At 38.5% G+C, this 25,677-nt stretch overlaps 1 protein-coding gene across 2 annotated transcripts in view; it reads left to right on the top strand.

The window, feature by feature from the left end:
• RHOBTB1 (Rho related BTB domain containing 1) overlaps positions 1 to 25,335 on the top strand; it is a 48,636-nt gene extending 23,301 nt beyond the window's left edge. For both annotated transcript variants that reach the window (XM_008933649.3, XM_029964841.1), the window contains exons 2-10: positions 1,402 to 1,603; positions 1,949 to 2,052; positions 15,308 to 15,493; positions 17,241 to 18,208; positions 18,624 to 18,742; positions 21,151 to 21,301; positions 22,800 to 22,888; positions 24,307 to 24,412; positions 24,935 to 25,335. In XM_008933649.3, the coding sequence (XP_008931897.1) occupies positions 1,412 to 1,603; positions 1,949 to 2,052; positions 15,308 to 15,493; positions 17,241 to 18,208; positions 18,624 to 18,742; positions 21,151 to 21,301; positions 22,800 to 22,888; positions 24,307 to 24,412; positions 24,935 to 25,104 (2,085 nt within the window). In that variant the 5' untranslated portion in view covers positions 1,402 to 1,411 and the 3' untranslated portion in view covers positions 25,105 to 25,335. The remainder of the gene's footprint in view (positions 1 to 1,401; positions 1,604 to 1,948; positions 2,053 to 15,307; positions 15,494 to 17,240; positions 18,209 to 18,623; positions 18,743 to 21,150; positions 21,302 to 22,799; positions 22,889 to 24,306; positions 24,413 to 24,934) is intronic.
• The last annotated feature ends 342 nt before the right edge of the window (positions 25,336 to 25,677 follow it).

Here is a 25,677-nt window from a genome sequence, read left to right on the forward strand (position 1 = left end):
CAACATTTTATCTAAATAGGTAACATCTGATTCTAACTCTGACTTTTGTTTTCTTGGTTAAATAATGAAAGAATACAGTTAAAATTACTGTTTGACTAGCTGTTACTAAACTTGCTTTTTCTTAAATCAGAACTTAGCGCTTCTGACAGTGAAAAATGGATACCGAAACAGCTTGTATCTGTTATTTTAAACAGCCTGACAGTTAATATATATTCTATATTAATGTGTGAATGAGATGTGAATATTAAAAAAGATATTAAAACAAATAATTTGTTTTCTTTATCTGTAGTGCTTTCTTCTCAGGAAAAGGGACACCATCATTCCAGATAATGACCTGTGTTTTGTCAATTAAATTGCTGTATGTTTTCTTGCTGAAATAATTATTAGGCAAGCCTTCATGAACATGTTTGTGACTTGCATTTTCCCTTTTCTCCTTCCTTGATTACAATTCCCTGGGAGAGACCAGATTGCTCAGCAGACTACCAGACATTAGAAAACCAAATTCAGATATATCAAACTATGATCCCACATATGAAAATGACAGACTGTAGTAAACATGTGTGAGTTGGTTTTAGTTTTTGAAATACCCATTTTTTCCAGCTTGCATTTATATCCAGGCATATGTTCAATATGTTGCCATAGAATATTTAAGTAAATAGTTTCAATAATAACTTTCCATGAGGATAGTATCTTCAAAAAACTTCTTCTCTTCACTTTCCATTGTCATGTCAAAAAGAATTTTTAGGTATGTGTGTATATTTGCAAGCTCCTGCTTGGCTCTTTGGTTTCATTTTAGTCCATGAACTGTGCGAACTTCTGCTTGGAAAATTAGGAGTGTGGGATGCATACAGGATATAATGGGAATTGTGGTTTGTAGAGAACAGTCTCTGGAGTCACCTTACAAGTCAGTTTTATTGTGTGCTAAAGCCATCTGTGTGACCTGCTGTTACCAATATTGTTTGGACAGCCCTAAATCAAGTCCTGAATGGGTAGGATTGCGGAAGACAGGTTTTTACTGGTATCCTTCACATTAAACCAACTAATGTCCAGCCTTTTTTTTTTCTTCTTGGCATAAAAAGTATTAGCAAGAGGTAAGTTTGTGCTAGCTGTCCTTGTTTCACCAAGATCTATCTTCTGCAAACAGGCTCGTGTTTACAGAAACCAAAGTGAAAATAGCATGTGAACAGCAAAAACCAACCGCGGTCAAAATAGTTGTGCATTTGCATAACTGGGCGGCATTTAAAGGGCTGGCCAGCTCACTTGGGTACAGTTTACTACAAGCTTTTCCTTAAGAGGTTGTCCTCTTCAGACACCTCTCAAAAGTGGAAGTAAAAGGCTCTGATTCTGAATAGCGTTGTTTTCACACAGTAGTAGAAAACAAGTTTAACCATCTTGTTACAGTTTTTGATAAATGGACATTGACATGGACTACGAAAGACCCAACGTTGAAACTATCAAGTGTGTGGTGGTTGGAGATAATGCAGTGGGAAAGACTCGTCTGATCTGTGCAAGAGCCTGCAACACAACCTTGACTCAGTATCAGCTGCTGGCAACTCACGTCCCAACTGTCTGGGCCATCGATCAGTACCGTGTCTGCCAAGAGGTAAGGACTGCAGGTGTACACAGTGTGGAGCACGTGCTGTGAGCTGGGACTATTATTTATTGGCAAACCTTGCTCTGTCAGGATGCAGCAACGAGCTCACAAGTATTTTATGAGTGATCTCTGCTGCAGCCGTGGTCTGATACACCTCTAATTCTAAAGGAAATTTTTTATCAAACCTATTTTTAGGAAGGTGCATATTCTGCCTGTTTTGTGAAACACTACGTTTGGTGAAAACTATGTGGGATAGACTCTTGACCGAATATGCTTTGGGCCTTCTTGTGGGGCTAATTAGAAATGTGCTTGTTTGATGGAGGGAAAGAGAACGTTATGTGTGCTCTGTTCTAGGTCCTCGAACGCTCAAGAGATGTTGTGGATGAAGTGAGTGTTTCTCTCAGGCTGTGGGATACATTTGGGGACCACCACAAAGACAGGCGCTTTGCTTACGGAAGGTAAATTGATCTGAGCAAAATTTTAAGTAGTACTTGCCGTAAAATTTTAGGGCAGAAATAAATTGCAAATCTGACTTTTGAAAAGGAAGGACTTAAAAACAATCATGGGTATTCATGTTCCTGCCCACTGCAAAGAGGATTATCCTCTGCAAGGATTAAAAAGATATAAATATTTGAAAAGCAGCATAGTTTTACTACGCTACGTTTCCTTGAACAACCTGCTAAGCTCTGTCAACAACTGTTGTCCTATTTTGAATTTTAAAGAACATTCCCTAAAATAAGGTAGTAGTTTTACAAAACTGAACATCAGCGTTCCCTACCTGTATAAGCAGTGCATGATATAATTGCATAACAAACAACTAACAAGGAGCGATGTTGGGAAATATCACTCTTACACAATGAGATATTCATTTTATTAAAATCTGTGATGTTGAATGAGCAGATAACCTCTTGAGAGTAGAGCCAATTTCAGGAAAGGTGAGGCTCTTCCATATTTTCTTAATTAAAGCTGAGGAAAAGAAAGATATTTATAGAAGAAAAATCAAGTGTCTGTTGGTGAATGGATTAACCCTGGAAATTCTAAAAAAAAAAAATAAAATAGAAAACTAATGAAATCTAGATTTTCCCAGCATAATTTATATATCTATAATTTTCATATATATAAATTATATAGTTTATATATAATTTTTGTGTGTGTGTGTGTGTGTGTATATATATATATATAATGTGTATAAGTTCAGCATAGTTTCAACAAGGAACATAGCCAGTGATAGTCTTTCTGGTTTGTTTAATTAGATCTGGCCTTGTGGCAGTGCAGGCAGCAGAACAGCCATATTAGGCAAACACTGAGCCAAAGATGGGTTTTGGACATTTATTTTCATAACTGACATTTGGGTGAGGTCTCAGTCCTCACACATTCTTTCACCTTGTTGAGCTTTTTCATAACCTTTTCATATCTGCTTCAGTCACTGCAGATGATCAGACTTTCGCAGACAGATACTTACTTTTTTTTCCAGCTGGGAATGCCCTTTGTGGAGTGTCAGTCCCAGCTTTGTGTTCCATGTTGCCAAAATGTACTGTCTTGCTGTTTTTCTTCTCTCTCTGCTACCTGATGGCACAAGTGACTTTGAAGGAGGATGCTCTTTTCTATTCTTTATGCTCCAGAGGGTTCTGTAGGTTGAATTCACCCATTAAATTTTCACACTGTAGAACTCTGTATGATGGTTTGTGCAAACCCTCCTTTGTGTACAAGCACTGTGGTAGTTGATTTTTCACCTGGAATTTTCTGTGAGGAGCTAAAGTAGCAACACATGTGCGCTACACACCCTGTAGTATTTGTAAATCAGCTTTGTGAGAGAAGTTACTTTACTGACTTTAAGGTAATATTGACCTTATATTTAGTGCTACTTGAGAATGTGAATAGATACTGTTTTACCTTTTGGCAGCGGTATGGAGCCTGCATTGATAAATTTGGGTGTAACTTATTGTTTCCACTAACTGTTCCACTTTGATGTGGCCTCCCCATATTCTGCAACAGATACTGTGTCACTGAGAAGATTATTAGAGATTAGGAGAGCAGAATCAGGCATGTTCTGAACTCAGATCCCACGTTTACTGACCGGAAGGGAGAGGGAGGAAACAACATGCTTAGAGTCTAATCCTGCAAACGCCAAGGAGGACGTGAATAACTTGAGATCTCGTGGATTAAGCATATAAACACAGAGATTCATTTGTGATGTTAGCAGAACTGAACTTGTGAAGAATGAGGTTTTCTATACCCTAATTAATTTATAAGGCTGTTCTGGAAACCTGCTATCCCATTAGTGGTTTTTCTGCAAGTCTGTTAATGCAGAAAGGGATTGGAAACTCTAAAGAAACTACTTTACAGATAGAATTTCAGTTGTAAAATTTTGTGATCGTAAGCACTGATAGGTACTTTGTTTTGAAATGTATTAATGCTGCATTTTAAACAAACTGTTTAGTATTTTATCTGGTTTAGCATTTTAAAAAGAGTTTATCAATGTTGAATGTTCACATTTATAGGAATTTATTTTAAATCATCTCTGGACATTGAACTACAGTCTAGTCAGCTGTGTCAAATCTTGCACTACAGTGAAAGGTGCATTTTATGCCAAACTGCTCAAAATTACACCTACAAGGGCCCCATGTTTTGTTGTCTGAAGGATCATACAATAATATTATCCTTTGGTTCCATTCAAAAAATTTTATGCCTATGCCTCTTATGCATGGGAAGGTTTATTTCAGCAAACATTTAAGCAAGACCTCTAATTGCCCTAAATGTGGTGTAACAAGAACCAGCAGGTCATTAATTCACCTGCTACTCACTGGAAAAGTTTGCTTCATACAGCTTTAGAAAGTGTTACATAAATAGATTATGCTATAGATGACAGGTGAACAGTTAATAGGACTTGGAGCAAAGATAAATCCTTCTTAACTCTTTATTTTTCACAGATAGAAACATGAAAGGAGAATGACAAAAGGAATCTGTTTTCCACTATTTTTCTGTGACAGAGAGAAACATTTACATTCCACTGAGGATGGAATAGTTAATGTTTCTACTGCCATCCTTTAAAATGGCAGTGTGGAGAGTGAGATCAGCTTGCATTCTGCTGTGTGGTGTTTAGTTTAATAATGACAGTCCTCCGGGAGCTTTGGGAAACAGTTCCTGACAGCTTAAGGGAGTGAGGGGGATGTGGCTGGAGAGACTTGGGGAAATATTTGCTGCAGTTTTACAGCATGACATTTCCCCCCCCCCTTAAACTAAAGTGTGTGCTTTAGTTTTGGAAGTATCCTGTTCACTTCAGCTTAGGCAATATGTGAAGCCAAACAGTCATTTATTGACATTCTCCCATAAGGTTTTATTTGGTGCAAAATCACTCCAAAACCTTGTAAAATGACAATGTCTTTGTTATGATTAATGTATTGATTTCCAGCTCCCAGTCACCTCTTTGTTTATTAACAATCTCATCTCAGTGCTATGTAATTGTATTCTCTAAGCCTGCAGATAAGGTGTGAACTTCATTTGAGGCCCAAGTTGTTATTCTGTAGCAGTTTCTCTGGGAGGCATGTGTAAAGACAAGAAAACATCTTAATTTACATTTCAACTTGTCAGGATTCACTGTCCTTCATCCTCCTGTCCAATCTGGTTTTGAATGAAAGTGTCAACATATCACGTTCAAAATAATTCTAAAAGCTGGCTCACACCCTTTTTTTATTTTTTTTTCCATCCTTTTGTTTTGTTTTTTTTTCAGGTAAACATATTTGGCTAATTTGATAAATAGCCTCTGTATCCTGGGGGTTTTTTCCATGCAGCTCTAGTATGTGTAAACACGAGCACAAATCTACAAAGAGTTAATTCAGTCTCAATCAAATATTTATTCTCAATACCACGGATGGGATTCATCAGCTAATTCAGCCAGGATGTTTTATTTACTTGCAACTTAAATATGAGCTGTAGACCAAACAAAATCTGTTCATACAGCATGGACAGAAAACAGCTTTTTCCTCATGACTTACAAATATGAATGAGTCTTGCTGTAAGACTGCTGACAGAGCCTCTTAAAATATGTTTAGAGTATTTCCTCTGTTGTGAATGGATTTCATAAGCCTTGTGGATGTTGTATGTACACAGAGGAACTCAGGCATCCGACTTCTTCTGTGTGATTACAATTCCCTTAACCGGTTACTTCAATGTAATTGAATCCCTAAAAATACACCTTCAAATTCTGCTGAAAATAGTCCATCAGAACAGGGGTTTTATCACTGATGTTTGAAGATTTCCACCAGTCTCTTTAGGGTTGTTTTTGTTTTCTGTTTCTTTTTCTTAAAGGACAATGATGATGATATTTCTATTTAAAAAAAACCCAAAGCCAACAAAACAAAATAAAAAAGAAACAGGTAGCTTTGATGTAAAGTGGTATTTGTATTCAGCAAGTTCAGTGAGATTAGGGCAAGGTGGGGGACTTCACAGAGTTACTGGGTTTGCCTTTAATTAGATCAATGACCTCTGTCACACAGCACCTGTCCCTAAGCTGAGACTGGGCCAGCAGCTCCGTTTCTTGGACCAGGGAAGGTCTGAGGTTTCGAAAGTACTTTGTGAATGAAAGGCCACACTTTCCCCTGCAGTCTTGCTGTCCTTGTTTTTGTGTTATAATTCTCCACCTCACACATGCCCCACAAGCTATGTCATGGATTGGAAGGGAGATGTGTCTCTACAGCAGCAGGACTTAACAGACACAGAACAGTCTTTTTGCTTTGTTAGCAAAGGGTCAGCTGATGGGAATCCAGGTTATTTTCAGATGTCTTTCACTTTAGCTGCTTCCTTTTGCTATTTTGCTGCCACAAAAAAACTGATATGCAGTATCTTCAAATCATTTTGAACTACCAAAATTTGTGAGCCTCCCCATCTATTTTTACGGTGGTTTATAAGCTACTCAGATTCTTCATCAAGTCATCCTGAAGATCTGCTGGAAAAAAGCATTTTTTGTTATGATTTTTTTTCGAGTATGACTTAAGCCCAAGAAAGACTAGAATAAGCAGAGAGGCTCACAGAAACAGCTTTCTCAAGTAACTTTATTCTGATATGGTGTGTGTGTATGCACTAGTATTTTCTTCTTTTGTTATCTACATTAACATCTGAGGCTTTTTCACTCAATTAATGGGATAGTATATGCTTTATATAGTTAAACCAGTGAAATTAATGCAGATCTACCTTTCTTCACTGCATCCCACCACGGTTCCATACTGTGAGTAGAAAGAGATTGTTATGGAATTTCTGTTACGAACCCTTTGTTCTTTAAAAAGGTATGTGCCAAATGACTGTTGGTGGGGCCTGAGGCTCCACTTGATGTATTTGTAGTCTCTCTGGAGGAGGACACCTCTAATGCTTTAAGCCTTCCTTGACTGGAGTGAAAAAGTGTCAATTTTTATTTGCAGTATTGCATCACTTCCCATTTTGCCTTGCTTTCCTAACTCAGGGGCTGGGTGAAAAGAAGGCGTTTGGGCTCTATCCTAAAAGGTTACAAGGCAACATTAAAATCTTTTGGAAATGATAAACCCGAGAAGTGACTTTCTGCCAAAATCTTGATCTTAGTGAATTATTTCTTTGTGAATAGGTGCTAGGTGGATTTCTTGTGCTGTTTTCTACTCCAGGGGTCTCGGGATCTCAGTCTGGGTTTCCTCATACATATGTCAGACTATGGAAAATGCTCTGCACAACCAGTCATGACTGTTTTAAACTGAGTTCTTCTCAATAACTTTGTGCCATCAACTTGCCAGATGGAATTTCTTGATAGTTTAATTTAAATTAAAAAAGAGAAGGAAGCTGGTTTTGGTGATAGCCCAAAAAAAGCAAAATATATGAAAGTCCATCTTTTCTCCACAGAGAAAATAGGCATCTAGCATCTCTTAATGTTCAGTTTCCATGTCTTGTGTGACCTCAGAAGTCACTCTTATACTGGATGCAAACCAAACCTTATCATTATTTCTTCCTATCTGCATTTTTACCTCCCTTTCTCCCTATACACATTCTTCAGCAGGACTTACAAGAAATTGTGCTTTTAATGAAATTTGAGACCTGGCTTTGGATCTTCCTCCTCCTTCTTTATTTTTTTTTTCTATTTCATCCTTACATCACTCTGCTACCTTGAAATAATGTTTTTCTTCTAAATATGCTGCTTCAAATGATGTTTTCACTAAATCTCTTCTTACTGCTTTTGAATTCAGTGTGTTTTTCTCGTTGATCATTTTTTCCCAGATTTTTTTAGGGGATAAGACCAGGAGTAAAGAAATGGTTCTTTTCTTCTTTTGTTTATACTTTTGCAGTATCTTTGGTGAAAATTAGGTGGTTCTCTGTGGAAAGATAACATGTAGTTCTCATCTGTAAGTGGCCTCCTTACAATAACCAAAAAAAGGTCAGAATGCCCACCTTCCCTTGTGTGTCTGGTTTCTTCATTGTTTTATGAATTTATTTCTCATTATTTTGTTTTCTGACTGTTGTCTGGAGACAGCAGCTGATATATCTTAGAAAAACATTTTTAGCTATATTCTTCTCAGTCCCTTTGTATAATATTGTGAGCTTTGGTGTTTGCCCTGAGTTGATCAGACATGTTCCAGCCAGCCCTGTGTCCTCTCTTGCTCCAACCTTTTCTTTCATCCTTCTCCATTGATCTCAAGCTTTATGTCTTACTTTTAAAAACCCCAGTTTTGCACAGGATACACAGAATATTTCAGTATTTCAGCCTCTGTTAACTATGTCTAGATTTGTATTTATCGTAGAATTTTGATTCCTCTATCAGAAATGCAGTAATCGAGATCTCTGCTCCAGGAAAGGGAAAAAGGGATGTATTGGTATGTTATGGTGAACATATATATACCTGATTCCAAAGACAGTTTTCCTGAGTCTACTGGAAAAATTTGGCCTGGAATCATGCTGGGGTATCTTGCAGGCAGACAGTTTCAACTGCAAAGTTCTATATGGCACCAAGATGGAATTTTTCATATGTAAATACTGAACCAGAATTATGTGTGAATTTACTTCTTATAGTCAACACTAAAAGAAACCAAATTCCAAGGCTGTGCAAGCAGACCTTAAATTACTTTTTTTTTTCCTTTTGTTGCATAGTTCCACACAACTTTGCTATTCTTTTTATCATTATTGCTGATCAGGCATTTGTACCATAGGAGTAGCTCTTACGAGCTTCTGCAGTGGAAAATGAGGTATTTTAATCATCCTTTGTGATATCAAAACATTTTTTGTTATTTTCTGTAAATGCACCAGTGTTTTCCCATGAGTACTTTAAAGAACACAGAAGAGATTTTAAAATGCTTAACATTTAAGAATGTTATGTTGTTTGTAAGGAATGTATGGGAAAACTGCTTCCACTTTTGAAGCACGGTCTTGAAATATGCAATTTTCTTGAAGGTAGCTTTTTCTTCTTTTAATTGTTGTTGTTTCCTACTGAAAATGACATTACAAAAATTGTAGCAATAGACCTGCATGCGACTCACCACAACGTCTGGATGTATTTCAGGGCATTTTGACACATTACACCAGTGCTTAAGAAGCTTCACTGCTGTCGGTAAAGTATAGAACTAATTGATTCTCCTGCTCACATCCAGGGCACTGCATGGTCTTGCCCTGCCTTACCTGGATATCTTCAGTTCTTCATCTGCCAGGCACCCCCTGCATTTTAGTTTTTGTAGCCTCTCATATGAGTGTGTGCACATAAGTCCTGTGTCCTCGGGTCATTTTGTTATGCTCACCAGTCACTTAATGAGTTTCTTCTCATTTCATGTGATGGCTGCAACTGCATTTACTAAAAACTGAGTCCACTTAAAACATTATCAGCCTTGCTTATCTGCACAGTTTTGTTTTCAGGTCAGTGAGATGCCTGCATGAAAAGTGTTATGTAACTGAGTTAATCTCTGTCTTCAAAATGTATCTGGACTGACATGGAGATGTAGCAGGGTTTTGTTCAGCCACAAATGAGATTCTCAAATTAATTCTTAGATGGCCTTCTGCTGCCTGAACCTGCTGAGTTTGAGAACTTGGGAGCTGGTACTTGCACTCAAGCTGCTGCCCTACCCAGTCTTTCAGGTGGTTGAAGGACTATGCAGCTAGAGAGCAGAGATGGCTCTTGTCAAATTCTGGTCTCAAGTTGAATAAGTTCAGCTGACCTCTGAGAAATCCTGGGAAAATTATGAGAAGTGTGTAGGGGAAAAAAATAAGGGCAGAAGGAGTAAAATCAAAACTACTTTTTATTGATAAAGAAATGTCTAAGGGTTAGCTGTTCTGGTAAAGTCAAGAGAGTCTAACAATTTGGATGAACCTCTACCAAACTGTTTACTCTATAAAATTCTAATAGACTTCCTTACTTCAACCTTGCTTCTCAGAGAAAACTCATATCTAAAAATAGGGAAAAATAAAGCCTATAATAGGAAAAAACCTCTGGGTTGTTTTTTTCCTGCCCCCCCCCCCAAGTCTTTTCTTAATGTTTGATTTGATTAAATATGTGCAACAGACTTCTTGTCAACCAAACTATAATTTGTCTATCCTTAAACTGATTCTGTCAGATTTGACTCTTATTAAGCTCTCTAAAACAAGATATTTACTTTTGACTTGTCCTGTAGAAAGATGAAAATGTAGCATAGCAATACATTTCAGTCTTCCTCCTTTTCCTCCTTCTCACTCCCTGCCTTGGTTTTCAGATCACACACATCTCTTCTTCACATTCTGCATTCCTCACAGCTTTATTTCTTCCCCTTTCCAAACCCAACAGTATTATTCCATGGCTGTATGGCAAATGATATCCCTTACACATGACCAGCAATTCTTGCATGCAGCAGTTTTCCCCAGTAACTCATAAACTACAAACTAAAGGGAGCAACTTCTACCCAGGTAGTGCAGAGTGTACATTTCAGAAGGCAGCCTTTCCCTTTAATGAGATATAAACCCATGTTAGTGTATCTCAGCCAGTTCATAACTCCAGATCCAGACTATAAAACGTTAAACTTTTAAATACACTTGCCATGGAATATATCTTATTTGACATGGATGTTTCCTTGAAGTTCTGTCTAAGATTAGTGAAGATGGAATATATGTAGTGGGTTTTGTTGAGAGTTAGATCTGCAGTGTGATGTGTAGGTACATCTGCAGTGCATCTTGCACCAGCTCTGGAGCACACATACCCTGCAAGCAGATGACTCTTTCAAAATCTCAGTCCCAAACCACTGCTATGTTACACAAAACAGCTCTAATTAGAAAACATTAAACATTTACTTTCCCGCTGCTTCTAGTAGCATCATCAGAAAGGCTCGTTACATAGCTCATACACTGCTTTTTCTCCCCCCACCTCATGCGTTTCTTATTGTACTGATTGCACAGAAACTTCCAGACATTTAAAGTGGCTACCTGTGCTTGACTGCTGCTGAAGGCTGAGGCTGATAAAGTTGTTTTTGTCAGTGCTATACTGCTGCTTTTCAGCAGTGACTTGGATGCTCACTGTACATCGGATACAGTTCATAACTCACACACCAGGAGCTCACAGGGTGGCAGCACACCATGGGCTCATTCCTGCCAGAGATTTGGTTGTCTAGAGGGTTTCTTTTCATTCCCTGAAGTCTAAAAAGGGGTAGTTGCTTCCATCAGAAGTTCTTCTTACCCAAGTTTGGGAAAATATCACCAAATGCATCGATGTAATATTTGCCTTAGATAGATGGGTTGCTTCTCCAGCCAGTGGTAAGATTCTTTCTTTGCCCACAGAAATCTCCTATGGGAAGGCCGTAGATATGTTTAGACCAAGCTTGGTTGACTTCAGATGTGTATATTTTGCATTAAGAATTTTGCATTTCTATGACTCCAAGGGGAGCATTTCAGAGACACTTACACTACTCTTACATTTTAATGTGAGACTCCAGTGCAGGAGGTGACAAACATGTGAGTGGTGGTTGATTTGCCCGCAGCTGAGAGAATCTGCTACCTTTGTGTAGATAACCTGCCAAGTCCCACACATCTACATTGTGTTCTTCCCTGTTTGGAGCCCCAGTGAGTAGAAAGAAACCCATTTTCTTCCATTGGTGATGCAGTGTGTCACTGGTGGTTGATCACACACTAGAGCAAGTCACACAGAAACTCGGAGTTTTGGTGATACTTATGTTCAGAAGTTCAAATAATGAGAATAGATGATATGCAATTTTTTTCTGATAAGCCTATGAAAATGTAGAATATGAGAATTAAGCAGTTATGGATTTTCAACAGGTACCATGGAATCTACAAGACAGCGTGTTGGATATCCAACCTACTCTTTCTGTTTTCTGAGTTATTTGTAGTACTTATTTTTGTTTCTCATGATGCTTCAGTATCAAATAACAGTATATTCAATATATATATATATTTATATATTTGTTTTATTTAACAAAGGTTAAATGCACACAGTGCATCCATTGCCCATCTCCATTGGATGGTACTCTTGGATGAATGTGATGCAGAAGTTGTAAAGCATTTGCCAGAGAAGGACTTTTTACAAGAGCACTTAGTGACAGGACAAGGGGGAATGGCTTTAAACTGAAAGAGGTTTAGATTAGGTATTAGAATGAAAATCTTCCCCGTGAGGGTTGTGAGGCCCTGGCACAGGTTGCCCAGAGAAGTTGTGGCTTCCCCATCCCTGGAATTGTTCAAGGCTGGGTTGGATGGGGCTCTGAGCAACCTGGGATTGTGGAAGGTGTCCCTACCCATGGCAGGGGCTCAAAATGAGGTGGTATTTAAAATCTTTCCCAACCAAACTGTTCTATAATTCTATAAAGCGCTTTTTGGTATTCAAATTTATGGAAATGTTTCTTGAACTGTTCCTGAATTTTACTGGGAAATGGCTATGAAGTTTTGTTTTTAGAATCAGTGCAGCTTGTAGTTGTGAATATATTGCTGTAGAGAGAAAGAAGAAAACAGAAGTAAACCTGATTCATCCTTTCTCGTTCTCCAGGTAACCAACACAAAGAGTAACTGCACAAAAATGGCAATAAATTAGGCAATTTTTTAAAATTATATCCTTTTACATTCCCTAAGAATATTAAAATAACATTGGTAAATTTTTAATGTTTGGGAAATATTAATGCTTTATTTTAACCTGACAGGTTCTGACTTTTATGAACAAATGTCAAACCAAGCTTTATACTGCGATGTTTGCAAGTTGTAAATGTGCCTTTGACATTAAAAGGAATTGTAGGTATTTCAATTAAAGTTTCCAAATGACATTTTTCCCCAGGTGTTCACGGTTCTGTGTAGACAGTTAATCTTCCTCATATATTTCTGTCTCTAGTTTGTACTAAGAGTGCAAATCACGTGTATGACTTGAATGAAAACTTAATTTATTATATTAGAGTGTCTGTATTTTGTGAGCTACCAGACCCAGCTGTGGTGCTGGTTCAGGGTGTGAACCCTGCCATTGCCCAGTGATTTCCCATCTGTCCTGTTTATGGCACAGAACCATTAATCTCTCTCTGTTCAGTACAGAACTGTCAAGAATCTTCATTTTATGGGGAAGTCCAGGTTTTAATGCAGGATAAATAATGTGCAAGTCACATTTTTTACCTCTTTTTTTTCTGTTTTTCTCTTCATTTGGAAGACAGATGAGAATGTTCTGTTAGTGCAGTGCTAGTGTGTTGTGAGTTTTGGGTAAAGAACTGAGCTTTCCCCAGCCCTGTTTTACGGTCTCCCAAGGAAGGTCAGAGGCAATGAGTTGCTCAGGAATCACATGGAGCTCGGAGAGAAAAACATGAGACTTCCTTGGCAAGGGCTGTAACACATGCAGGGGCCAGTCTGCTGGATAGTCTGGGCCAGCCCTGTCCAGGGAGCAGATCCTCCCTGGCTCTCTCAGGAGCCCAGATCCATGCCCAGCCCAGCACTGGCCTGCCTGTGAACGCCTGCTGGAGCTCTGCTTCCTTTTGGTTTTCTGAGGGATGTGATGTGTGTCCTGTGGCTTGTAAAGTCAGGAGGCTTGGATACTTGTGACTGCAATTACTCAGCTTAGGTATTAATTTCTGAAGGACACAAGATAGGCTGTCCCTCTAAGATGCTTAGTTACAGTGAGGAGCAGCCAGGCAGCCAACGCTTGCTGCTCCAGCAGTCGTGATGGTCTTGAATTAAACAACAATTGACCAGATTAGAATACATGTAACACGGATTATTTTTTTTTTTTTTTTTGTATTTTAGCTGTACACTGATTTCTCTTTCTGGGAGCTGAGCTAATGTCTACTGTAAGATTTTACTCTTACCTGACCTCGAATAGAACAGGTTTGAATTTACAGGGTGTTTGCCTCAGCTATGTAGCAAACCAGTGTATGAGCTGTGTTTTACTATTTGCTAGATAACTTTCCAGTTTGAAAAGCCTTGTTCCTAGATTAACAGATGTGTTGCAGCTTATATAAGAGAGAAATTCAGAGCAGGAGCATTTCTCTTGCATTAGATTTATGCTCAGAGCAGTACCCGTATTGTATATGCAGCTATCTTTGGAAATGGTCTTGCTGGATATATCTGTGCCCTCAGTGAAATGTAGAAAGCAGCAGTACTGAGGAGGTATTTCATTATTTAAAAGGTGAATGCTAAGATTCACTGCTGCTGCTCTGTACATCACACAAACTGCAGACACAACACATTGGTGCTAAATTAAAGAATAATCAAAGTGAGATAGACGTGGTATTGGTGAGCTTATCCTGCTGACAATTCTGTATCAATAGGTTACCTCCTCAAAACGTCCCTTCTCAATTGTTCTCAAGAGTTTCAATTCAGCTTTTTTTCTTCTTTTTTTTTTTCCTCATGAGACACCCCAGAGTTCGAGGACTGCTTTGTAACATCCCATTCCAGTTGATAAATAATGAAATTGCTCCAAGTTAGGAATGCCCTGAGACAAGTATTCAGGCATTTCTCTGCCTTTGGGTGCTAGCTCTGACAAAAGTCAGGCAATGGTTGGGTGGATGAACTGTCAGCCTTGATCCTCATATTTATAATTTATAAAGTAAGTTTATTTAGTGAAGTACTTATTTTTTCTAAGGAAAAAAAGCTTGCAAATATTGTCATGCTTACTCTAAGCCACTGTCCTATTGTACACTTTAACGACCTTATTTTCACCATAATGTTTATTTTTGCTGATATTGTAGAAGTGGTCATTCTGCAGTACTTTGACCTTCTAGCAGGTTATTTATTAAAGATATTAGAGAATTTCCATTCAAAGCACATTGCAGAGGAGACCACCTCAGTCCCTAGAACAGTGCAGTAAAGGTATTTCTCCATGACAAGCTTGGAAGTGATCTGTGTTTGCCTGTGTGGCCACTCTGAAGTTTTGCATAACTCCTCTCTAATTCCTAAGCACCAGTGATCTTTGAACTGCAATTTAGGTGTCCAGTCAACAGAATTGTTTCTTGGGCAATGACAGCCTCTGAGTAACTGTGCTGTGAAAGTAGAGAATGGAAAGCCCTCCCTCTTGCCTTAGTGCTCACACGTGCAGGGATCATCTCTCAGAATAGAGAGGCAGTGCTCCTGGGTATGTGGCTTTGTGCTCCCATGCTTTTATGGTGAAATGTGTAGCTTCTGTCAACCCTCTGCACGAACAACATGTGTTCTGACATGTGAGTGTCAGTGTTTTTGTCAAAGAGTAGAGTGGAGTGGTGATGAAAACAGGTGAAACTGCAGCAAAAATCCTCCATGGGGTTTTAATCAGATCTTTTCTCGTTTCCTTTCTAGGTCCGATGTGGTTGTTCTGTGCTTTTCCATTGCTAATCCTAATTCCCTGAATCATGTGAAAACGATGTGGTATCAAGAAATCAAGCACTTCTGTCCCCGCACACCTGTCATTCTGGTGGGCTGCCAGCTCGATCTCCGCTATGCAGACCTGGAGGCTGTGAACAGAGCCAGACGGCCTCTGGCAAGGTAAAATTTAAACAAAAATAAGAATTAAAAAAGAAATCACCTTGGTAATCAAGTTAGAGCACTTCCAAAAGAGAAATTAGAGAGCCTAGATTCCTTTTTTCTATACAATAGGAATAGATGTGCTTTCTTCTGGTTTTGTTGTCTGAGTTGGTTGGTTCTTTTAACACGTGCAGTTATTATGTTTCCCACAATATTTTTACACATTGGACATCCAACTCATTTGGGTGCCTGAATACTATAGTAAGATAGAGGTAATAATGTTTATTGAAGGTTTTAATATATGTCTTTCTCCTTCTGAACATGTTCTCCTTCATGAACATATGTATCGTACCCTGTCACTACTGTCAGGTACTGTTTTAAACTGGCAGATTCTACTCAAGTTTTCTTAGTTCTCGATTATTTTTTTTATTTTTTTTTTTGGTAATTGTAATCCTTGATCATGGATGGCAGACGATAAAATGGTTGCAAATTAAACTTCGAAAAGTTCTGGCGTTAAAAGAGAGTTTGGAGTCATTCTGGAGAAGCTTTTTTTTTTTGTTGCCCAGATTCAAAAGACAAGCACTCACACGTTTGGACAAAACCATCTCACAATTACCTGCTTGCTTCTAATTTCTTCCTTCCATGGGAATTTGAATGAGACCAGATTCGTGGAAATAATATCCATGATCATGTAATTAAAGACTGTATTGTAAGAAATTTCTGTAAGGAGATTGAATTAATGTTTTGTGGGCCCTTAGAAGACTTTGCATTGTATTGCATTCAAATTCTTGATTTGGCAATATGATTTTCATATGTTTGTTTGTTTATTAAACATTTCTTCATAATGTGGGTGGGGTGGGCTTTATGTTTGACTCTTTAAAAGGAAATGTTTGATTTTTTTTTTTCCATAACTCTTCTTCTGCCCTAATTCCTGATTTCACCATTAATAAAACTGAATTGGTACTCTGCATGTCTAGCACAGACTTCTGCCACCTGAACTGGTTATTTATTAGCTGATGACTACAGCAAGCTGTTGTCTGGGGTGTGTCAAGTCTGTGCCAGCTTGTGTCTGCCCAATATGGAATGCTCAGAGAACACACTGTTGGGTCGTGTCTTCTGGTGAGATGATTTTTTTGCTGGGAAAATGGATCCTAGCCCAGACTTTTTACTGGTTTTGTTTACCCTACCTCATGTACTAGAGCTGTTCTGGAAATTCATGAGTTCTCACATAATGCTTCTACAGCCAAAAAAGCCTCTCTTGTGAAGAGTGTGTTCAATTACACTTTTGTGTAACAGGCTCCTATGATTTTCTTTAAAAAGCATAAGCTTAAGAAATATTTCTCATTTCATATTTAGCTATATTTTTGGCATTTTTATGTCATGAGGATTTCCATTTGAGTTTAAATGATGAATATGAAGAAAGATTCTGACAAAATATCTGAGTTGTAAGGGATGTCAGGAGATTTTTTTAAATAATGAAAGTTCTCAAGTATCCTATCAACTGTTTTTGCTCTAAATTTCCCTTTAATAGAGAGGCAGCTTACTCTTTTTTGTGCAATTGATTTCTACATATATTTAGTAACAACTGCAAAGACACCACCACACTTAAATGAAATTTAAGTATGTGCTATTCTAAAACTCTGTGGAGTCATGATTGTAGATTTCCAAAGGTAATTAGTGCTGAATGTTTTGTAAAATTCCATGCTTTCTGGAATAACTTTCTGGTGACTGTTGTGTGTGACGAGGCTTATTTTTTGTTTAACCCTAGGCCGATAAAAAGGGGAGACATTTTGCCCCCAGAAAGAGGCAGAGAGGTTGCCAAGGAACTCGGGATACCATACTATGAAACCAGTGTATTTGATCAGTTTGGGATTAAAGATGTCTTTGACAATGCAATTAGAGCTGCCCTGATCTCCAGAAGACACTTGCAGTTCTGGAAATCTCATTTGAAGAAGGTCCAAAAACCTTTGCTTCAGGCTCCATTCCTACCTCCAAAAGCCCCTCCTCCGGTTATCAGAATTCCTGAGTGTCCCGTGCCGAGCATGAATGAAGCTGGATATTTATTGGACAGCCCACTGTGTGCAGATGTCATGTTTGTTCTCCAGGAGCAGGACTGCATTTTTGCTCACAAGATTTACCTAGCTACCTCCTCTTCAAAGTTTTATGACCTTTTCTTAATGGAATGTGAGGAAAGTCCGGACATGGATGAAACGCAGTGTAATAAAGAAAATACAAGTAAGGATGTTCAGACAAGTCACCCTGAGACAAATAGTGACAGTGATGAGAATTCTTTGAAAACTGCTGATGTTAAAATTCCCCCACCAGAAAGCAGTGACTCTTTAAACATGCTAGAACCCAAATCTGGTGAAACAAACCCTGCAGCGAGATCTCTGTCGTCCTGGGGTAAGGGATTTGTTAGTGTGCACAAGGAAATGCAGGTGAATCCTGTCTCCAATCGGACATGTCCTGTAACTGTGGTAAAAATGGATTCATCTGTGCAGGCTGGACCTTTTAAAACTGTTTTGCAGTTTTTATACACAGGCCAACTGGATGAAAATGAGAAAGACCTCACAAGACTCGCTCAGATTGCTGAAATCTTGGAAGTATTTGATTTGCGGATGATGGTGGAGAATATTATGAATAAAGAAGCCTTCATGAATCAAGAGATTACTAAAGCGTTTCATGTCAGAAAAGCTAATCGGATAAAAGAGTGCCTTTGCAAAGGGACATTTTCTGGTGAGTAAATACGTGCTTAAGCAGGAAGAGCACTAATTCTTTTCTCATTCATGTTACTCTCACTTGCCAGGCTTCAAAAACTCTGACAGCTTACATTGTTCAGGGAGGATGACCCCAAAACTACAGTGTTACTCAGGCCAACTGTTCCAACCTGGGATTCTGTAGTTTAATTTCTCAAAATTTACCCACAGCTTTTAAAGAAGGGACTCAATTCTCCAAAGTGTTGAGCATCCAATATCCCCCTTTTAAATGAGGCTTTTCATTTAACTATATAAAACTGAATTATTTTTGGGGTGGGGGCCATGGGAAATGAAAGAGGTCCTTGGTTAACAACATGCCAGTGACACATTCTGGAGGCACAATTTCACTTGAAGCACAGCTTTGCAGCACGTCTGTTCCTTTGTTCCCATGGCAGATGTGACATTTAAATTGGACGATGGAAGCATAAAGGCCCACAAGCCACTGCTCATCTGTAGCTGTGAATGGATGTCTGCTATGTTTGGAGGATCATTTATTGAAAGCTCCAACAGTGAGGTATTTGTCTGTTTTTGTCCATTTTGCTTATAATGTTTAATGGATTTAGGGTGATGGGAGCATCATTCTGTATCTATTTGAAAGGTTGCAGTAATCCCTGGAGTCAGTCTTTGTTCTTCCCTTGCAAACTTGGGACAATTTTCTTCTTAAGGCATTAAATAAGGTTGCCTAGGAAGATAGCATCCTTTCTGTACAAAACTTCCTTCCAGCATTGGAGCATGTGTTTAAACCCAAAGTCCTTTAAAATATTAAATATAGGGATGGGGGGGAAATTAAGTATGAATTAGTGAATTTCTTTAAAATAGTTTTTTAAGCAGTGTGAATATACATTTGTACAATCAGAAGCATTACAAAGAGTACTTGAGATGGGGCATTGATGAAGGAACTGAAGAAAAAAAGGTATTAAAGAACATAGTGTTAAACTAGAAAAGGGAGCTGGTTTCACAGAAATTAAGTGAACTTTGGTAGAAGTTCTACTAACTTTAGTAAAAACTCAGCTCAGATTCTGTATCAGTTTGTCCTCTGGAATAAAGCAGGTATGCAATACAGTTTAAAAGATCTCAGTGCTTTGAATTAAGATTTTGCAGCAGAAGCTTTGTATTTTCAGTTGCCTTCATGGTCTGTTTTTCAAATTCCAAACACTTGGCTAATATTTCTTTCTTGTGCTTTATCCATACCCAGAGTTTTATTTTTGTTTTGATTTTCTTGTTCCTTTCCATACTCATGGGTCTCGCTCATATGAAGAGTTCAGTTCTTTCATGTTTAATATTCAGGAAGATTTTGTTCTACTTAGATTTTTCTGGCTTCTTCTAATACAGCTGTAAACATAATTCCTTTCCCAGAGGCATACTCAACAAGTGGTTCATTAAAAATACATAGTTTCATTCTAGTAAGCTACATTTGGCAATGAAGAATATGCATTTATTTTCTACCAGCCTATTTTTAATGATTAGCTTAACAGTCTTAGCTTATCTTTCCAATTTAAAATATTTAGCTTCCATTTTGTAGAGTTTAAGGCATTCAGTAATGCTTTTGGAAGTTTTAAAATATAGGTAGATATGAATCAAATGGTTTCCTTTGACTGGTTTACGAAAAATAAACCCATCTATTTTTACATATTACCTTTTCTGTATTTGGGGTAAATTTAATAAACTCATTCATTGAATTTACAGTTCTCTGCACTAACAAAAATATATTAATAATGAATGAGTTTCACAGCTAGCTGCTCTCACTTGGAGAACTGAGTGGCTGATATGCCTGAGAGCTTCATGCTTTAGCACTAACAGGTCTGGGTTTGGATCCCACCCATCCAGGCAGAGCTGAAAAAAAATTCACAAATCCCTGAAGGTTAACAACCAGCTACCTGGCAACACTTAACCCCATCTAGCAGGAAGTATGTGCTGACTGCTTCCAAACAGTCAGATTGAGTTGCATGTACATTTAATTAATTCCTCATCATATTTTTTTTATTATTTTTCTGCTGTGCCATTCTTTTTCTGCAATTTCTTCAGAATACCACAGTGCATTCTTCAGTGACAGCATCTCTTTCTTGAGTTATGAAGATGTACATTACAAATTGCTGATTGATGGGATCCACTAGCTCAGGGTTTGGAGGCAGACCTACCAGCTGCAACCTTCAGCCCTGCAAGTTTTACCCTGTTCTTGGAGGGTTGATCATGTGTGCAAACTGTGGTTGAGATGCTACAGTGATAAGTTACAGTGGGGCTTTTGAACTGTCCTTCCTCTTCTTCTAGGCCTCCCTGCAGTGAAATGGAGTTAGGGTTGTGCTGGGGAAAAAATAGACAACTTTTGTCCTGGTCTTGGTAGCTTCATCCCATGCTGGTTACACTAATTACATGTGTGGCAAAACCAGCTTACATTTTCTTCATTTCTTCAGTTCTCAGTTCCTTCGCAAACTTCTTTGCTTGGATCATTTGATTATTTACAAACAGACTGAGAGTCTGTTTTATTGTTATCCTTTGGTTTTTGTTAGTCTCAGAATATTCCTTACCAGGAGCAGATAGATTACATTCCTCAGGACATCTACCAAGGGAGGTTTGGCATGAGGAGTGCTCAGTGGCTTTTATGTATCTCACTGAGCTGTCCATCTGCAGGCTAGAAAAGCACTGAACAGATTCACTGCTTGATGTGGATCGAATTCCAGCAACTTGGTACCGAGTTGCTTGTATGTAAACTGGCAAAGGATCTGACTCTGGAGGTATGCTTACCTGCTGGCAGCTTCTTGAACTTTAATGGGAAATTTCTGTTTTGAAAAATGTTTTCCCTGCATTCCTAAAATAACATGAAGAGAAAAAGGGAAAGTCCAGCAAAGTCAGAGAGGTGAAATATGGCCTCTATATTAAAATCCCTTAATTATTAGAGACTTTTTTCTTAAATATCTTTTCCAGGTAGTTCTTCCCAACATAAACAAGGCTTCCATGCAAGCGGTTTTAGATTACTTGTATACCAAGCAACTGTCCTCCAGTCAGGAACTGGACACACTTGAGTTAATTGCATTGGCAAATAGGTTTTGCCTTCCTCACCTGATTGCTCTTGCAGGTAAGAATTTGTGGCCTTGTCCAATGCAGTGTCTTCTGCAATAGCTAAAACGTGGTTTAATGGTTTTTCAAACATACAAAGATTTTCCCAAGTGTCAGAAAAAAAAATTTTTTTTCTGAGAGGGACATTGTAACACAAATTGATATTTTCATATAGAGAAGTGTATTTGCCTTTCTCTTGCACTTTTCAGTTTCTTGCTGAATCAGCTCAGAACATTGAAGTTTTCTGTGCTTTAAAAATAGAGGGAGTAAACCTTCTCTTCAGAATTGATTCTGATGTCTGTGGATTTTAATAGCCATTCTGTTGTTGTTAATTTACCTGAAAACAAGAACTCCTCCAGGTTTTCCTTCAAGTCATGAATGAAGTGCTCCATTTTACATTTCTGTTCAAAGAAAGTAACTGAGCCAGGACTAATCTGGATGATCATATTTCTCTCTATGTATGTAACTTGGCACTGTTATGAAGACATGACCAAGGCCAAAACTCAGAGGCAGATTAAGCAAAGCTACACATATCTACAAGACAACATTTAGGCAAAACTTAATCACATACCAAACCCTAGCTCTCCTTCAGTTGTGCATCAGGACTGTCTCATGTCTTCACTGGTTCTGACAGACCAAATCTTTATTGCCTGATTTCGTATATACATTTTATCTGAAGTTTTGGTTATTTTTTTTTAAGTAATTGCAGCATAAACATATGTACAGTATTAAGAATATTTCATTCAGTTTAATTCTTGATGAAATAATTTTGAGTCCAAAGGCTACTGCCAACAACTGAACCCAGCAGAATCAAGTCACCTGACAGCCTTTCCCAAAAAGCATTCAAACTTCCAAGATTCTAGGAAATAGTTCTAGGAAAGGGTTAGGGAGAATCTTGAACTGAAGTGACTGTTGGAGGGGAGCTGATCAGCCTTCATCTGGATCCCTAGATCTGAAAGTCTGAAGAGGTCCTGAAGTGACCTTTTCTCTCTCAGTGCTGTGTACACTCATTAATAAATCCACAATTCAGTGGGAAGTGCGCTGTTGCCGAAAAACTTCTTATTACCCACAAGAGACAGCTGATCTGTATTTCTAATTTATATTGAATATTGTACCCATCCATTCTTCCAGAAAGATACTAGTGGCTGCTGAACTTTGTCCTTCTGTGAGTGGTTATTAACTGCAGGCTTACTTTCTGTCAGAAAGAGATAAGAATTGCATGAAACCAAAATAAATTGTTTGGGTTGAAGCAAAGGGGCAAATGCTCATGGGGGCTGTGCTCCAGTGGAGCAAGACAGTTTATACCTGTGATACAGAATCTTCAGCCACAGCTCTAAAGGTGAGAATTTGGCTTTACCCAAATCTGATGGTATCTGGGTGAATGTGACCTGTGCATAATGCCAGCTAACACCAGGAGGAGGGAGAACATCCCACCTTGATTCTTCATTACCTGTAGATGATCTGACCTTGAAATGTGACCATTTGCCATGTGAGTGATGAGTTTTCTCCTCTAACAGAACAGCATGCAGTACAAGAGCTGACAAAAGCCTCCATGAGCGGCGTTGCAATAGATGGAGAAGTGCTCTCCTATTTGGAATTGGCACAGGTCAGTGTACACAGCTTTTTAAAGATATTCTGGTCTGCAACTCTGCAGGACTTGCTTTTAGCACCTTACTGGTTCTGAGCATTGCTTCTGAGTGGCTCAAAGTCTGCAGTTCTGAGACTGACGGACAATAAAACTTAGTTTTATCTTCTATTTTAAGGAAGGTTTTTCCATTAGTTCAGAGATGAAACATCCCTTTAAGTAATCTCAGAGAAGTTGTCTTTCAAATATATGTTTTAGTTTTTCTTGACTGTGAAATTTCCAAGCTCCATGTTCTCATGACCATGGTTCAGTAGCGTGAAAAGCAATGTAATGAAGGTGTTCAGCTTTGTAGTGGTGACTGATTCTTGCCTTCCTTTCAATTCAGCTTTGGTAGATTTATTTAGACCCGTATTGCAAAGGCAACATTTTTTGAATACTTAGACTGGCTACTCAAAGTCAATCATCTGATAATTCTTATGTTCAAATACATTTCAATGTTTCTTGAGTTCCAGAAATCATTAAAATGAGAGTCCCTAGCTCACAGTTAAACACTGCTGTTTTCCAAAAGGAATCATACAGCAGACTCCCAGATACAGTTGAAAAAGATAAAATATTTTTAACATTTTATTATTCTTGATTTCACATTAATGAGTCAGCTGCAGATTGGCTTGAAGTCTGGGGTTTAAGTAGCACTAAAATACTGCAAAGCTGGCCACCATGCAACATTTCCTGCAGCTTTTTTCAAGTGCCTCTCTTGCAATACCTATAATCCTGTTGGAAAACCAGAACTGAACCCCTCCCAAGAGAGAGCAGCTCTCTTCACTTCATTTTGATTTTACAAAGAGTAATTTTTCTTTTAGTTTTTTTCTCCTGGTTGAAGACAGAAGCAATATCCTTAACTACTGTTAGAATATCCTCTGTGCCCAGTACCTAGCTCAGTATGATGTATTCATAACCTGAGATCACAGCAGGCAGTCGGAATGCTGAAATCCATACACAGGCTGTACAACTTGACTTGCATTTTAGCTGTGCTTCCTTGTGACTGTAGGAAGCTTGTACAAGATTCTGCCTTGAGCTTCTGTCAACGAGCAGTTCTGCAGGGAGTTACTTCAGAGCAGGGTTTGCAGTAAATATAGGGACACACGACTGGTACAATCACACCAGGAAATTCAGTTCCAGTGTGCATGAGTCTGAACACTCTTTGCCAGATGCTGGGCCATGTTAAACACCTGTTCTGGGGCCAGTGGTTGCTCCAGCAGAATTGTGCAACAAGGTCTAGGACATCTAAAGGCCACTTCAGCCTCAAAAGCTCTGTGTGCTTGGGAGAATTCTGCCAGGTACAATCTGCTGGAGACCATTCTAGTTTCAGCTGTTAATGGGGGCTGCAAAATGAATGATAACCTCAGGAAGTGCAATAAGCTCTTTGTTTTTCTTCCCAGTTTCACAATGCTAACCAGCTGGCAGCTTGGTGCTTGCACTACATCTGCACCAACTACAACAGCGTTTGCTCCAAATTCCGCAAGGAAATCAAAGCTAAATCTGCAGGTATGGGCAACTTCCTTCCTCAGTTTTCATGAGGTTTCCCCTTCTTTCTCCCCACCCAGTTGATTAAACCTGAAGACAAATATGAGCTCAGACAGCTCAGCCATGAGACTGAACCTCTGCGCTATTTGAATAGCATTCATAAATTCTTATCTGCAAAGAAAGGTCATAATCATTAGCCTGATTGCTGGGCAAGCATTATGTTCTTTACCTAATTCAGTGATGCTAAAAGGAACAGAGCTATTTTCAGGCTCTGCAATGAAAAATACACTCTGTAAAGGCCTTGCTTTTTTATAGCTTTTGGTGGACTGTGGCCTCTTTAGTGCAACCACTTTCGAAGTCTTGTCTCACTGTAAGTAAGGCATTGGAGGAAACTGGGTGAATCCTTGATAAACCAGACAACATAGAGACTGGATGAGGGATTAGCTGCACAGCTTTTTGCAGACACTCAAGACATTCCAGGGGTTTGTATATCTTATTGGCTTGTTTGTTTTGGTTTTTTTTTCATTGTTTCTTTTTAATCAGATAATCAAGAATACTTTGAGAGGCATCGGTGGCCGCCTGTGTGGTATTTAAAGGAAGAAGATCACTACCAAAGGGTGAAAAAGGAAAGAGAAAAGGAAGATGTTGCACTGAACAAACATCATTCGAAGCGGAAGTGGTGCTTCTGGAATTCCTCTGCTGTAGTTGCCTGAACAAAGCAAATAAGTGGAAATCCATAGCCAGAAATTATTCTTATTTGTTAGAAATAAGATGTAGTTCAGGTTTTCAGGAAACTGTGTTCCAAGTGTGCATTTATTACTGCTAGGGTCAAAAGCACAAGCTCACTGAAAGTGAGCCTGGAACAGCTCGAAGTCATATGTACATTTTTGACTGATAAGCAGATAAATGTCAACCACTATTACATTTCTTTTTATACAAAAAAACCCAAATCCAGCATTAATGTTTCAGTCTCCAGTTGGGAAATATTTTTATACTTCTGGTGTATTTTGTTCAGATAAAATTCTGGATACTGTTTTATTTTACAGACCACAAAATAACCATGTAGCAGCTTTGTAATTAGATTTTAACTATTTTTACTATGCGAGCACAGTGAAATAGACAATCTTCAGTCATAAGAGACTGCTTTTAGAGTATCTCATAAAAAGTCATCTTAGGAAAAAAAATCTAGTTGCCTACTATAGGTTGTCTTTTTTAAACTAAGTACTGTGCACTGGTAATATAATTAGATGGTTATTTCCCCTTTCTAAAGTAAAGGGTTAGAATAA

This window comes from Manacus vitellinus, unplaced genomic scaffold (assembly GCF_001715985.3).
Source record: "Manacus vitellinus isolate BGI_N305 unplaced genomic scaffold, ASM171598v3 scaffold_80_pilon, whole genome shotgun sequence".
Classification (NCBI taxonomy): domain Eukaryota; kingdom Metazoa; phylum Chordata; class Aves; order Passeriformes; family Pipridae; genus Manacus; species Manacus vitellinus.